Source organism: Natrix helvetica (genome assembly GCF_964273705.1).
Source record: "Natrix helvetica genome assembly, chromosome: Z".
Classification (NCBI taxonomy): domain Eukaryota; kingdom Metazoa; phylum Chordata; class Lepidosauria; order Squamata; family Natricidae; genus Natrix; species Natrix helvetica.
This window is the reverse complement of record NC_138554.1, coordinates 74,452,944-74,469,489: the sequence shown is the minus strand read 5'-3', so window position 1 is coordinate 74,469,489 and position 16,546 is coordinate 74,452,944. Positions and strand designations below refer to the sequence as shown.

The 16,546-nt window shown below is 38.9% G+C and overlaps 1 protein-coding gene across 2 annotated transcripts in view; it reads left to right on the top strand.

Moving 5' to 3' along the window:
- Positions 1 to 14,899, top strand: part of SEPTIN7 (septin 7) — a 68,956-nt gene extending 54,057 nt beyond the window's left edge. For both annotated transcript variants that reach the window (XM_081971260.1, XM_081971259.1), the window contains 2 exons: positions 12,443 to 12,582; positions 14,647 to 14,899. In XM_081971260.1, the coding sequence (XP_081827386.1) occupies positions 12,443 to 12,582; positions 14,647 to 14,686 (180 nt within the window). In that variant the 3' untranslated portion in view covers positions 14,687 to 14,899. The remainder of the gene's footprint in view (positions 1 to 12,442; positions 12,583 to 14,646) is intronic.
- Positions 14,900 to 16,546: the final 1,647 nt, after the last annotated feature.

Sequence of the window (16,546 nt, the reverse complement as noted above, 5' to 3'; positions counted from 1 at the left end):
ATAAATCTAGAAACCTCCAAGTAGCCTTCTACCCTAAATAGTTGTACTGTCTGTCTGTCTGTCTTTCTTTCTTTCTTTCTTTCTTTCTTTCTTTCTTTCTTTCTTTCTTTCTCCCTCCCTTCCCTCTGTGGGAACCCCCCCCCCCCAAATAAAATATTACTCATAAAAAAGGCTCCCAGAAAAGCAAGGTAAAATCAAGCTGCTAACAAAGAAACCTTCCTGAGGCTCATTCAACATTCCTGCCAGATAAGATAATGAGCCTATAGAAAGTTTGGCTTCATTCACACAAGCAGGCAAAACCCATTCAAGACAGGATATTTTGAAATTTCCTCGTGGCAAGTTTTGGCAACTAACAAAACAGAGTAATAGAATCAGAGTAAGCAGCCCCACACTCAAGATCTGACACAGGACGAAAGTCATTTAGCCACAATGGGAATCATCCAAACCCTTTTAGAAACACAATATTGCACAAACCCCAAAACTTCAAAAACATAGAACCGTATAAGAATCCTTCCTTTTATCCAGTTTGTTGTTCAGCTGACCCCAAAACAAACTGCTGAATGTCACTTTGCTTCTGCAATTAAAAACCTTCTGAGCAGCTTTTCAATTTAAAGCAGGGGTCTTCAAAGTTTGCAGCGTTAAGACTTCTGGACTTCAACTCCCAGAATTCCACAGCTAGCCATACTCAGTTTGGAGACTTCGTTTAAAGTGACAGCATTTTTTTTCTCCTTTGCTGAATCTCCTGGCTGAAAAGTTAGTTTCCTTCTAACACCTCCCTCTTTCTTTTTCTTTCTCTCTCCCCCCCCCTTTTTTTTAATTTTTAAAAGCCTTTTTTCCCCTTGCCTAAACTGGCAGGGAAAAAAGGCTTTAAAAAGTTTTTTTAAAAAAAGCTTCTGACAGTTGTGTGCCTCACAGCTGAGTCCCGCAATTGTCAGAACTTTTTTTTAAAAATGTAAGCCTTTTTTCCCTGCCCATTCAGGCAAACCAGCAGGGTAAAAAGGCTTTAAAAAGCTAGACTAGCACAAATGCCTGTGTGTAGGCAGGAGCAAGGAGGAGGCAGTTCTGTTGATCCACATGGCAAAGGTAAGGCAGGGCGAGCGTTGGAGTGAGCGGGTGTAGCCAACCAGTGCAATAAAAATTGTTATATGCAGAAGCAAAACCCAAGAGAACCAGTTCGGGGGTGTGGCCAGGCTGCCATTACTACCGGTTCGGAAAGGTATGCCAGATTTTTAATTATCTATTCAGCCAAACCGGTAGGAACCCATCTCTGAAGTAGCATCAATAAATTTGGGGGGGGGGGGGGGATTTTACAAACTTAAATAAATTAACAAGACAATTCATTTGGCTAGGGAAAAACCACATATTAAATTAATACTACTATAGGACAGTAGAGAGAAAGGAGGCTTTAGACTCCCAGATTGGGAACTTTATTACCAGGCAGCTGCTCTTACTTGGATAAAGGACTAGATAAATCAAAAGAATAAAAGAGTGTTAACAATAGAAGGACACAATTTACAATTAGGCTGGCATGCTTTCATTTGGGATGGGAAAAATAAAATACAGTTACTTCCAAAGGCACCAAATTAGAAATGCTCTATTACAAACATGGCAAAAAATTAAAAGAAACCATTAAAATAACAATTTGGTTATCGACTATGGAAGCATTAACTTACCCAAATGTGTTAGATATAAACAAAATAATAAGAGCTAAAGATCTATTGGACAATCAGGAGAAATTAAAAACAAGACAAGAATTAAAAAATCAGGAAATGGACATTGACTGATGGCCCTACATGCAGATACAGGCCAGATACAAGAAGGATTTAGAAATATATGGATTTTGCAAAGAACCACAAGAATTAAACAAAATTTTACAGGGGGCAGAAGAAAAATTGATTAGAAAAATATACCATTATCTATTATGATTGTAAATGGAAAAAGAAACATGGCCTCCTGATCATGATAACATGGGCAACAAATTTTGGATACAACATAGAATTAGAGAAATGGGAAAACCTCTGGGGGGAAAATTACAAATTAATAATGGCAACAACATACAGAGAAAACTTATACAAAATGTTCTACAGATGGCATTTACCACCAGCGGGAATAGCAAAAATGTTTCCGAACTGCTCACTAGATTGTTGAAAATGTAGCCAGGCCCACAGAACATACTGTCATAGGTGGTGGACGTGTATAGCAGCAAAAACATATTGAATAAGAAGAAAAAACTGGCTGGAGGAGATAATTACACAATCAATAGAACTGAAACCAGAAATTTTTTTTAGGGATAATTACAGGGAACTGAGAAAAAAATTCAATACTTAATACTACATGTCATAACTGCAGCAAGAATCATATATGCACAAAATTGGAAGAACAAAAATATATCATCAGAAGAAAATGTGATTAAAAAAAATATTAAGAGTGTACTGAGATGGACAGACTCTCAAAAGAAATAAAAGATAAAGGAGAATCTGATTGCTTAGTATGGAATTTATGGTACAAATGGCTAGACGAAAGATGTAAAGAATAAGAAAGCATCAAGGGAAGAAATTAAGAAATCAGAAAACAATCATAAGCATAAATAAATAAGATGGGGAGAGAATTGTAAGATATATAATATATAAAATAGTACAGACTAATAGGTATAAGGTATAATAGTACAGACTAATAGGTACACAGATAGATATAAGATGTATAGAAATTAGCACATTAAAAGAGTAATATGTATAGAAATATAAGTACATATCCATGGATATAAGATAGAGTGTAGGTGCATTAACATATTAGTAGATGAAAATGTGTATGTATGTATGTATGTATGTATGTATGTATGTATGTATGTATACATGTATGGACAAAAAGAGTACAATGGAAGTATACCGATATGGAAATGTTGCAAAGATGATAATTGTGTTAAAAAAAATGGAAAAAACTGTTTAATGAAAAAAAATAGGAAAAAAAACCCTGACCAACCAATTTCTCCCATTAGTTGAAAATTCTTATAACCTCCCTCTCAAAGAAAACATGCATCATGTTTTGAGACATCATCCAATATCCCTAAAAAAAGTCACATCTAGAAACTCACCTGGGATAAATGGAAGAGCACCCCAGACTACACCCCCTAAAAAAGGAAGACAAGTGTTTGTGATAGTAGATTCTTTTCTCAAAGGAACAGAACCAGCCATCTGCAGACCAGATATGCAATCTAGAGAGGTATGTTGTCTTCCTGGAACAAAAATTAAGGATGTGGCTGAGAACCTGACCAAAATAATTAGGCCCACAGATTACTACCCTTTTTTACTACTACATGAAGGGACAAATGACACAAAAAAGACTTTTTCATCTGTACTGAAAACTAAAGGACAACATCGGTAGGAGAACAAAGAATTCTAGAGGTGAACCACTAACTAAAGGGCTGGTGTCGCCAAAAAAACTTTGGATTCCTGGACCATGGTCTGCACTATCTCCATGATGGGCTTTTGGCAAGTGATGGGCTACACCTCACAAAGACTGGGAAGAATGTTTTTGGAAACCGACTGGCTCAACTTATCAGGAGGGCTTTAAACAAAAATTGAGGAGGGAGTGACCAGTCTTTAGGATCTCAGGACTAATTCCAAGCAACAGCCCCTAGAAAGCATGTCAAATAATGAAATGAGGGATGGGAAGGAAGACAAACTCAAACACCAAATAGGAGACATAGGAAGCATACTCAGAGTCAGACATAAAGATCTCAAGTGCCTATATACAAATGCACGAAGTCTGGGAACAAGTAGGGTGAACTTGAACTATTAATACATGACGGTAGATATGATATAGTTGGAATAACAGAAACTTGGTGGGATGAAACCCATGACTGGAACACACTGATAGAAGGATACAAACTCTTCAAAAAAACCAGACCCCATAAAAGAGGAGGTGGAGTTACACTGTATGTAAAGGACTACTATATTGCTACAGAAATGCATTAAACCAAAGACGAAAACCACCTAGAATGTATGCTACAGGCCACTCAGTCAAGCAGAAAAAAACAATGTCCTTGTTGCTAATCAACTAACAAATATATGTAGGAAACACACTAGAATAGTTATATGGGGACTTCAATTACGCTGATATCAATTGAAAGACCAATTCTGCACCAAGTGAGAAATCAAATAAGTTCCTAATCAACCTAGGTGACAACTTTGCTGGCCAAAAGGTAGCGGAAACTAGAGGGACAGCCATACTGGACTTAATTCTTACAGAGAAGAAGTGATAGAGGGAATTAAAACTGCAGGAACCTTGGATGAGAGTGACCATGTCATACTAGAATTCACCGTAACGCAAACACAAGCAATAGAACATTAATGATACCAGAGTCTTAGATTTTAAAAGAGCTGATTTAAACAAACTCATAGTCTAGGAAAGATTCCTTGGATGAAAATCCTAAAGGGGAAGACAACTCGAAGAAACTTGGGAAACTCTGAAAAATATAATCATAAAAGCCCACACCAGCACAATACCACTGAGAAAGAAAATGAATCCAAGAATAAACCAGCGTGGCTACATAAAGATTTATCTGACAAATTGAAAGACAAAAAGGACAAGTACAAAAAATGAAAAAAGGGACACACAACTAAGGCAGAATATGATCAGATAGCCAGAACTTGCAAAGGCGAAGTCAGGAAACCAAAAGCTCATAATGAACAAAGACATGCAACAAAAGTCAAAGATAAAAAGTTTCTTCCAACATATAAATTACAAGAAAAAAGTCAACAGTTGGTCCATTAAAGAGAGAAGATGGCAAGGAAGTAGCAGGCAACAAAGCAGAGCTGCTTAACTCATTCTTTAGCTGTAAAAAGATAAGACTAGAAACAAAAGTTAAAAAGCAAAAAAAGAGAACACCTGTAAGAGCGCCTCTCCTAACTTAAGAAAGTGAAGACTCTTGAAATGGAGTATTTCAAAAGGAACCTTTTATTAAGAAGAATGAAAACCATTAAAGTCAAAGCAACATCTGATTACCCTTAGGCAATGCAAGTAGAATTAAAGCAGTAGAGACCCCTCCCATTTGTTAGAATGCAGATTCTAGCCAATACACAAGTGTGAAGATGTTTTCTTTATCAACTGCCCTGAGAGCCGAATAAACATACATTCCCATGGCTATTTTCCATTAGACATTAAAGTAAAGTGACCCCACCTGGCCATCATAAACATTCCCCCAAAAGGTGGGGGGATCTCAAGGCACTTTGGTGCCAGGGAACCAGTTGTAAAATATCAGTTGTCACAGGCACTGCTAATAAATTGACTCTAAAGCCTCCCTCCCAGTTTAATGGCAGTATCAGTTTTAGAGATCTGACATGCTGCCGTTCTTTAGAAAAAGGATAAATCCACCTGTGAAAAGATAGGGAAAAAAATCCATCATAGTATTTTAACAAGGTTTGTCATGGTATGGGAGTGAATTTTTTTCAATAAGGTAGGGGCCCTAAGCATGGTGTTTAGCTACCCATTCATTTTGGGAGAAGGTAGATGCTTCCAAGAAAGTAAGTATTGGGTTTTCCCCCTGTGGATCTAGAGTCAAAGATTTCCTTAATTTCAAAGTGTTGTTTGCCTTCTATCATGATAGGAACAGGTGGTGTAGGTACAGGTGGTCTGAGTGGTGAGATTACTTCTCGTTTGAGTGAACTAATGTGAAATACTGGGTGGACTTACCTGAGTCTCTTTGGAAGGAGTAATTCTACTGTTACTGGGTTGATGACTCTAGTGATAAGGAAAGGTCCAATGAAATTCAGCCTAATGGCTGCAATGACTTCAGGAATTTTGTAGATAACTCCAACATGGAAAGGTTTGGGTTCCACTCTTCTTGTCAGCTTGAATTTTAAAAGCTTCTCTAGCTTCCTGTAAAGCTAATCTAATGTGTTTCGTAAGGTGTCTATCCACCCCTTAAGTGAGGGGTCAATGAGTTCTTTTGTAGGTAGTTCAGGCATGGGGCTGAAATCCTGGCCTGTAGCTACTCTAAAAGGAGTGAAACCAGTGTTTGAATGCACAGCGTTATTGAAGGCCACTTCCCCAAAAGGTAAAAGATCAATCCAGTTATCCTGTTGAAAATTAATAAAACATCTTAAATATTGTTCTAGGACCGAGTTCAATTGTTCAGTTTGCCCATTAGTTTGGTGCAATGAGCTCAACCCTTGGGTGGTGCCAAGTAAAGTTAAAAATGCCCTCCAAAATTTTGAAGTGAATTAGACCCCTCTGTCTGAGATGATTCTCTGCGGGGCTCCATGAAGGCGATAAATGTGTATCAGGAATAACTTGGCTAGGCTATTGGCAGTTGGGATTGTTTGGCAAGATATAAAATGTGCCTGTTTTGAAAACAGGTACGTTACGACCCAAATGACAGTATTCCCCGCACTTTCTGGTAGTTCAATAATAAAGTCCATAGCAATCTCTTTCCAGGGTGCTGAAGGTTCAATTACCTTCTGTAATAGTCCTGAGATTTTCCCTTGGTGTCTTTTAGCTGCCGCACAAATAAGGCAGCTAACTACATAACTCTCTGTCCTTTTTAGTGATGGCCACCAAAATTGTCTTTTAATTAGGTGTAAAGTTTTCACAAAAATCAAAGTGTCCAGCTAATTTGGAGTTGTGGCACCTTGCCATTAAGTGCAGTCTTTGCTAGCTGGACATACAACTTCCTACCACCCAAGCTAAGTTATCTTTCATCAGGCAGCTAGATTTGTGGCTCAAAAACCATTCATTGGTGGCTAAAGCTTGTTTAAAAGTTTGGGTGGTGTCATTATCCATCAATGTTTTTTGTTTTGCCTGGGACCTGGTGATTACTTTAGCGGCTAGTTGATTGTTTTGTATCATGGGTTTGATTATGTCTGGCTTCATACTATTGTGTTGCGGTTTTCTGGATAGTGCATCTGCCAGAAAAAAATTCCCCTCGGGAGATATCTGAGCATAAATTCAAACCGTTTAAAGTACTGAGCCCATCATACTTGTTTTAGGGAGAATTTCCTTGGGGTCTTTAAGGCTTCTAAATTTTTATGATCCATCCAGACTTCAAAAGGGATCTTATTCCCCTCTAGGAAATACCTTCAGGTTAAAAGAGCCCACTGAACTGCGTAAGCTTCTTTCTCCCAAATGGCCCACCTTTGCTCAGTCCCATTCAATTTTTTGGATACGTAAGAGCATGGTTGTAATTGGTCTTGCTCATTTTTCTGAAGCAGGACTGCTCCTATTGCCACATCGCTGGCATCTGCTTGGATGACAAATGGTTTCTCTGTGTCCAGGTGCTTTAGAATTGGCTCTGCTGAAAACAGCCGTTTTTAAGTTTTTCAAATGCAGCCCGGCATTCTATTGTCCAGTTCAAAGTCTGCATCTGTTTCCGGTTACCCTCTTCCTTCATTTTTAAAAGCTTGATGATGGGGAGAGCAATCTGGGCGAAAGCGGGGATAAACTGGTGATAAAACTTGGTGAATCCCAGGAAGCTTTGTAACTGTTGACGTGTTCTGGGTGGTTCCCAGTCAAATATCACCTGCACTTTTAAAGGATCCATTTCTATGCCCTGGTGTGAAATGTGGTACCCTAAATAATCAATTTTTTTTTTTTTGGTGGAATTCACATTTAGAGAGTTTAGCATTAAGTTTGGCAGAGTGGAGTTTGTTCAGAACAGCTGGACTAGTTTTATATAGCTTTGATCTCAGTATATAGCAAAATGTCATTTAAATATATCAAACAGCCCTTATACAAATATTCATGTAGCACTTCGTTTATTAATTGCATAAACACTGAAGGGGCCCCTTGTAGCTCAAATGGGATCACTTTGAATTGGTAGCATCTGAGATAGGTGTTAAATGCCGTTTTCCATTCGTCTCCCTCTTTAATTCTGATACATTAGTAAGCCTCCCTTAAATCCAACTTTGAAATTTTTTTCCCTTTAGCGAGGTGTGCTAGCATGTCTTTCATGAGGGGGAGAGGGTACATGTTCTTCACTCTGATCGTATTTAAGTTTCTAAAATCCATACAGAGATGTTTAGAGCCATCTTTTTTTCCTCTAAATAACACTGGGGCTGCGATTTTTGGTCGGGCTGGTTCAATGAAACCCATTGTTAGGTTTTTCTCAATGAATGTCCTCAGTTCTTCCAGCTCCTTCAGGGACATGCTATATATCTTGGGTTTAGGGAGTTTGGCACCGGGTAGGATTTCTATCGCACAGTCGAGCGGTGGGGTGTGGGGGGGAAAGCTCGTCAGAGGCTTTTTTCACTAAAAACCTCAGCCAAGTCTTTATATTTTTTGGGTATGCCCTGGGTTGGCAAAGTGTAAGCGGGCATTGCTGTTTCTTGGTGTTCTGCCCCCTCAGTTTCTTTTTGTGGATTCTCAGCAAAAGTCATGTGCATCTGAACTCTTATGGTGCCTTGCTTCCAATTAATTTTGGGGTTTCATTTTTTTCAGCCATGCAAGACCCAAAACTAGTGGCCATTCCATGCCAGGTGACACTATAAATGTAAATATTTCTTCGCGGCTTCCAATGCCTATCTGTAGAGGCAAATGAAGGTGGCTCCCCCGCCGCCCCCCCGCTATTGAGCCATCTAGTTGGCAAAAAGCTATGGGGCTTTTCAACTTCCTTACATTAATCCTCAACTTTCTTACCAGAGTTGGGCTGATCAAACAGCGGGTGCACCCTGAGTCCACTAAAGCAGAGATTTTTATCCCCCTCTCCCAGTTGGGGATAAACAGTCTTAGGGGGAGAGTAAGCAGTTTAATTGGTTTGCTTGCCAGTGGTTCATCCTCTGGATCGCTTCCGGATGAATATGGTTCCTCCTGAGAAACTGGGGTTTCCTCAGAGGGGAGGGGGTGGAGATTCTACGATCTCCCTGCTCCTCAGGGCCGTCTCCTTTCTGCACTGGTCACATTTCGTAGGTTTTCCCCCCAATGGGCACTCTGGTTTCCTTGACGGTGCTTGAGAACAGCATTCTGCAGCTCGATGCCCCTCCTTTCCACACTTGAAACAGGCTGAGGGTTTCGGAGAAGATGACGTTAGAGGATTGAAAGGCTCTTGCTTCCATTGAGGTGGGGATTTCTTCCACACTCGCCCCGCTCGATACTGGTTCCTGGCCATGTCAATCTCTGCCTCTTCAGCAGTGAGATACCACTCATGTAGGTGGCTTGGTGCCTCTCTTACCAGGATATCCTCTGGTCAGTTCACACGACATGCCAGGTCTCGGAATTCTTTGGTATACTCTGCCACAGGCCAGCATCCCTGCTGTGATGACCTTGGCATAAAATAAAGGCAGACAGCAAGGAACTTGAACTAGAGCTAGTATTTATTCAGCGGCAGCCATCTTTAAACTGACTTCTGCCCTAGATGACATCATTAAAAAAGTTAACTGTTTCCTAGCCTTCTTAAAGAGCTAAGCACAGCAATTGCACTTAAAATATAACGTAAAGCATACACATCATTACACCTGCTTCACAACTTTAATGCGGTCATGTGCTTTGCAGTTTATGAGGGGGTCCTTGAAACGTCGACGCAGGACCATCATGAAACGATTGAAGTTCCACAGTTCTGGCGCATCGGCATCAAGTAGGGTCACCATCCATCTGGCAGTGGCTCCTTCCAGGGCTAGGGTAACTACTTGCACTCAGGTTCCTTAGGTTTGAAAATCACACCCATATTCTTGCGTGTAGGTGAGCACATGTGCCACAAAGAATCCCAAGGGCTCAGAGGGGGTTAGTCCCTCTGGCGTCATCCGCAGCTGCTGCCCTTCCAATGCCTCTTGGCTACCATTCGGGCTCCCCTCGGATTTTGAGATTTTCCAAAATCTCCATCACCAATTGCGTTACGTGTCTCTTCAGACGATCCTCTCTCAGCGAGGCTTCATTTACCACCTCCTGGTCAAAAGGGGCTTCTAGCTCCAATTTCCAGCTCAGTTTTGAGTTACCATGAGTGAGGGTGACTCCCCTGGTCCTCCCATCCCAGCTATCTTTCGTCCTGATGCCGATTGACCAGCGGGGCTTTTTGGGGTCCTCCAAGTTTACCTCATCCTCTCTGACAGGGTACATGGAGCAGGCCTCCGGTTTGAGGAGGGGATTGATATCTCCCTCCACCATTCAACCTCCCCTTGTTCATTGTTGTCTTCGGACATGGTTTGCAGGGTCCCCTCGGTAGAGCAAATATTGCTTCTCCGGGTTGACCGTTTTGCAGAGATGTTACTTTATGTAAGGGCTCCTCTCCTAACTTAAGAAAGTGAAGACTCTTGAAATAGAGTATTTCAGAAGGAACCTTTTATTAAGAAGAATGGAAGCCATTAAAGTCAAAACAACATCTAAATCCCCTTAGGCAATGAAAGTGGAATTAAAGCAGTAGAGATCCCTTCCATTTGTTAGAATGCAGATTCTAGCCAATACACAATGGCTGAAGATGTTTCCTTTATCAACTGCTCTGCGAGCTGAATAAACATACATTCCCATGGCTATCTTCCGTTAGACAGTAAAGTGAAATGTCCCAGATGGCCATCATAAACGTTCCCCCAAAAGGTGATGGGGATCTCAGGATTTTCGGCACCAGGAAACCAGTTGTAAAATATCAGTTGTCACAGGCACTGCTAATAAATTGACTCCAAGGCCCCCCTCCTCCCAGTTGAATGGCAGTATCATTTTAGGGATCTGACAACACCTATCTGATCCTAATGAATACAATAGCAATAGCACTTAGATTTATATACTGCTTCACAGTGCTTTTTACAGCCCTCTCTAAGCAGTTTACAGAGTCAGCATATTGTCCCCAACAATCTGGGTCCTGATTTTACCAACCTTGGAAGGATGGAAGGCTAAGTCAACCTTGAGCCGGTGGGACTTTGACTGCTGAACTTCTGGCAATCAGCAGTCAGCAGAAATAGCCTGCAGTACTGCACTCTTAACCACTGCACCACCACTGGGATCTGATGGATTACATCCCAGAGTTCTAAAGGATCTGGCAGATGTCATCTCAGAACCACTGTACCACACCTTTAAAAAATCCTGGAGCACCGGGGAACTACCAGAGGACTGGAAAAGAGATGATGTCGTTCCCATCTTCAAAGGGGGGGGGGGCTTAGGAAATTACAGACTAATCAGCCTAACATCAATACCCGGGAAGATACTGGAAAAGATAATTAAAAAAAAAAGACATCTAGAAACAAGTAAAGTAATAACTAGTAGTCAGCATGGGTTTGTTATAAACAGATCATGCCAAACCAATCTTATTTCATTCTTTAACATAGTGACTAAATTAGTAGACCAGTGAAATATTGTGGACATAATATACTTAGACTTCAGCAAGGCATTCAACAAAGTAGACCGCAACCTACTTCTTGTTAAGCGAGAAAAAAGTTGAATAGATAGCATCACCACCAGATGGAATCGTAACTGGCTGACAAACCGTACTCAATGAGTAGTCCTTAATGGGTCTATGTCTACATGGAGGGAAGTAAGCAATGGGGTACCACAAGGTTCCATCTTAGGCCCAGTACTCTTCAATATCTTCATTAGATGAGGGAATAGAAGGGGAACTTATCAAACCTGTAGATGATACTAAGCTGGCAGGAATAACTAACGTCCTAGAAGATAGGCTCAAGATCCAAATGGATCTTGACAGACTTGAACACTGGGCCTTACCTAATGAAATTCAATGTAGAGAAAAGTAAAGTCCTATACTTAGGCAAGAAAAAACAAAGTACATATATAAACTGTGAAACCAGGCTTAATAGCAGAAACTGAGAGGGATCTTGGAGTTTTCATGGACAACCAGTTAAACATGAGCCAACAGTATGCAGCAGCAGCCAAAAAAGCCAATGCAATCCTAAAGTGCACTAACAGAGGGATACAATCAAGATCAAGTGTGGTACTAATACCACTCTATAAAGCCTTAGTAAAACCACACCTAGAATACTGCATCCAGTTTTGGTCACCACACTAGAAAAAAAGATGTCAAAACTCTAGAAAAAATGCAGAGAAGAGCAACCAGGATGATTAGGGGACTGGAGACTAAAACATAAAGAACGGTTACAGGAATGAGGCATGTCTAGTCTAGTGAAGAGAAGGATCCAGGGAGACAATATAGCAGTATTCCAATATTAGAGCGGCTGCCACTGAGAGGAAGAAGTCAAGCTATTTTCCAAGGCACTTGAAGGCCAGACAAGGAATAATGGATCAAGGAGATTCTGATCAATGAGCAATTCAACCTAGAAATAAGGATAAATTTTCTGACAATGAGAACAATCAACCAATGGAACAGCTTGCCTTCAGAAGTTGTGGGAGCTTCATCACTGGAGACTTTCACGAAGAGATTGGACTGCCATTTGTCAGAAATGTTTGGACAGGGGGGTTGGACTAGATGACCTACAAGTATTTTTTTTTAATTACAATTTAAAATGAATTTTTAATCAAAAATGATAACCATGTTTAATATGTTTTTCCTTAGCTCCAGCGACGTCATGAGCAAATGAAAAAGAATTTGGAGGCCCAACACAAAGAATTGGAGGAAAAACGACGTCAGTTTGAAGATGAAAAGTCAAATTGGGAAACTCAGCAACGTATTTTGGAACAACAGAATTCTTCAAGGTAATTTTTTGGTATTTCTGATGGTATGATTTTGAATTATAAAGATAGAATCCCATTACATAGAACAGTGTCTTGTTCTATATACAATTCTGTTTGCATAAACCAAATTTGACCAAAACTTTGGATGTATCTAAAAATGGACTACTTATTTTGGTTGGCACAAATAGAATTGTATATTTGTGAGCTATAATTCAAGTTTGCTGTATTTTAAAGATAATATATTTGTATCCCTCTCATAAATTGGCCTTATTTGTATTTATATGAATTGATTATTAAAAATATAAACAGTATCGGATTGAAAGTTCTTTTAACAAAGATAATTTTTTCCTGATCAAAGACTGTCTTTTTTCATTCCCATTTCAAGTTCTTTTTTATATATATGCCTGAAATTGCCATCCCTTTTATAGCCATATTCTTCTAGCACATAGAATAATAGGATTGGAAGAGATTTTGGAGGGCTTTTAGTACAACCCTCTGCTCAACCAGGAGGCATTTAACCTATATCATTCCAGACAAATTGTGGTCCATTCTCTGTTTGAAAATCTCAGCAATGAAGTACTGACAACTTCCAGAAGCAAGCCATCCCATTGTTTAATTTTTCTCATTAATTGTTATCAGGAAATATCTCTTTGGTTCTAGGTTGGATCTCTATTTAATGATCTTATGTGCTTTGAAGAATAATACCCTATCTTCAGACCCTTAAGTACTAGAAGATTGCTATTATATCTGGTTGTCATCTTTGTAGAGAAGACATACCTAGTCCTCTCAATTATTCACCATGTGATTTAACCTGCAGATCTTCTACTACCCTTGTTATTATTTTCTGCACTCTTTCTAGGGTTTCAACATATTTTTTGTATTGTGAACAGAACTGGGTGCTGTATTCCAAATGCGGTCTCATCAGTGCAGTATAGTGATATTATCTCTTCACGTGTTCTTGAAACAATCCCTCAGTGATGCAGCCTAGGACTTCATTGGCTTTTTTGGTAGCTGCAGCACATTCCTCGAGTAGCTGTGAGAGAGCTGGATCCTGATCCCTCTCAGCTACTGTTGAGCCATCTGTTCTGTACCTATGCATTTGTTTTTTCCTGCCCAAGTGCAGGCCCTTTCTTTTTTCATCACTGAACTGCATCTTGTTGTATACAATCTGTCAAGATCCCGCTGAATCTTGAGTCTATCTTTCAGAGTGTTAGCAGTTTCCCCCAGTTTGGTGTCTGCAAATTAGATGAATTACGTTTTTCCTTTCCTATGTGCAGGACCTTTTCTCAGCACTAAATTGCATTTCATTGGATAGGGCCCAGTGTTTAAGTCTATCAAGATCCCTCTGAATCTTGAGTCTGTCTTCTAAATTGTGTAAGCTATTCCTCACCACCCATCCCCAATCTTGTCGTCTGCAAATATGATGAATTCCCCTTCTATCCCCTCATCTAGATAATTTTGAAGACATAAAAGAGCTCTGGATATAAAACAACTTGAGGTATCCCACTGCATGCTTCCCTCCATGTAGAAGTAGTTCCATTGTGGACTACACACTGAGTGTGGTTGGTCAGCCACTTGTGAATCCATCTGGTGATGGTATTGTCTATTCCACATTTTTCTATCCACCAAGAAGTGGGTTGTAGCCTACTTTGTCAAATGCCTTATTGAAGTCGAAGTAAACTATATCCACTGCATTTCCCTTATTCACTAATTTAACCACATTTGTCAAACGATGTATTAAGGTTTGTTTGGCACAATCTGTTTTTGATAAATTCATGCTTGCTTCTAGTAATGGTTTTGCTCATTTCTAGGTGCTCACAAAGCGCTTGATTATCTTTTCTAGGATTTTCTCAGATATTGATGTCTGGCTGATAGTCTGTAGTTTCCTGAATCCGTTTTTTTCCCCTTCTTGAAGATTGGAATGACATCAGCCTGTTTATGTTTCCTGCCATAATCTATATTCAGAACAGAAGTTTTGGGAAAGGAAATATTAGATATATAAGATAGCATAATAGTACAAAGAGAATATTGATTATAGTATATACTGTGTCTAATATATCTGATGAGTTCTTTTTTCTCCTCCAGAACTTTGGAAAAAAACAAAAAGAAAGGGAAGATATTTTAAAGATATTTGCAGACCACCAGTTTTGTTTAATTGCCAATATTCTACCCTTGGACATCAGTGTGTCTAGAATCTGTTTGACCAATCTTGCACCGGTTGTATCCATCTGTTTGGATTTATCAGCATTATAAGTTTTTGTGTTAATTTTGATGACACTTGAGAATGCCTTGAATTGTTTAGAATGTTGTAAGCTTAGGAAAACAGATCTAAGTACTTTTTTTTTTACAAATACAAAAAAAGAACAGATATCATTTAAATGTAAAGAAACTTTCTGTTGTACAATCATATTCTGGTGGTTTGATTTGTTTACAGAATATTCCAATATATAAGGACTTGGGAAAATTTTCCATAAGGATACATTGCCATAATATAATATGAACTATGCGTCTATTATATAAAATTCCATTCAGTACGTCATATATTACGATGTAATTTAGTCTAACACAGTTGGCCCTATTTTTGACACTTCCATTGTTTTAAAAATAAACATGGAAAGACAAACTTATAGGCTTATGGGGCACCTAAAAGCTTTTTATAACAATCTTTTGTTTGTTTGGGATTCATTAAATATGTATGCTATTCTCATTTAGTATTTGCTTTAGCCCAATGGATTTCATTACTGCTTCATTTTTTGTAATAACATATAAATTAGATATATTTCCACATATTGGCTCTGCTAAATAGAATGTAGGTTTTTTTTTCATATGATAGGAACCAGTGAATAAAATATTTTCTTTAATTCTCCTTTTACATTTTATGATAAGTAGCAAGAAAATGCATTTATAAGTCATTTCTAGAAAACAGTGTGAATTTAACCACCAACATGTTTCTACCTGCGTGCAGTCAGTCTGGAAATGAGAATCATGGCCTTTTGAGAAAAGTCACCATTCTATATTTAGCTGTATTCATATACTGCATTTCTGTATTTTTATTTGTATTGTAAAAATTCACATAATAAACAATGTTGTGATGTAACATACTTGAGTATGAAAGATGGTTTGTTGAAAAAATGAGATTATTTTAAATCCTGGTACTATTTTACCTGGCATTTTATACATATTTTATGTATTTTATTTAAATCCCACCTTTATTATTTTTGTAAATAATTCAAGGCAGCAAACATACCTAATACTACTACTTCCTATTTTCTCCACAACAATCCTGTGAGGTAAGTGGCTGAGAAATACATTATAAACACAATTGGAACTTTAGTCTTTGAGCAAAGCAATCATTAAGCAAGACATCACATGACTATTTCACTCAAAGACCACAATCCCAGCACTTCCAGTTGCAATAGTTAAGTGATCTGGATCATTAAGCAGATGGAACAAAAAAGCTGACTGCCAAAGAATTTCAGCTCTTTCTAGCTGAAATACTCCCAAAAGCTGTTTTGAGAGAAAAGGACTGCCTGCTGCAGGATTTCAAATTTGCACAAATATGAAACCCAACAGGCAGCTCATTTGTTCTCAAATATTTGCTCTCCAAAGGATTTTCACTCTCTCCCATGCACAGAGGGGGAAATCCTTTGTGATGTTGCTGAAATCATCTCTCCATTTCCACTTGCAATCTTCCCTGCTACCTTCCCAATTGATTTTCTGGAAAATCTGGCAGATTGTAAGTGACAATTGCATGATCATGGAGCACTTGGCAACTGGTCATAAATATGGGCCTGTGGCCAAGCATTTGAAATATAATCATATGACCAAGTTTCTGATAGTCAGAATTGCTTTAAAACCTGTAAGGCATCCTTTCCAAGGCCATTGTAACTTTGAAGGGTCATTAAAACTGCTTTGGGGGGGGGGGGTTGACAATAATGAAATCTCCACTTATTGTTTTAGTCATTATTTTTATGCTTTGAAAAAA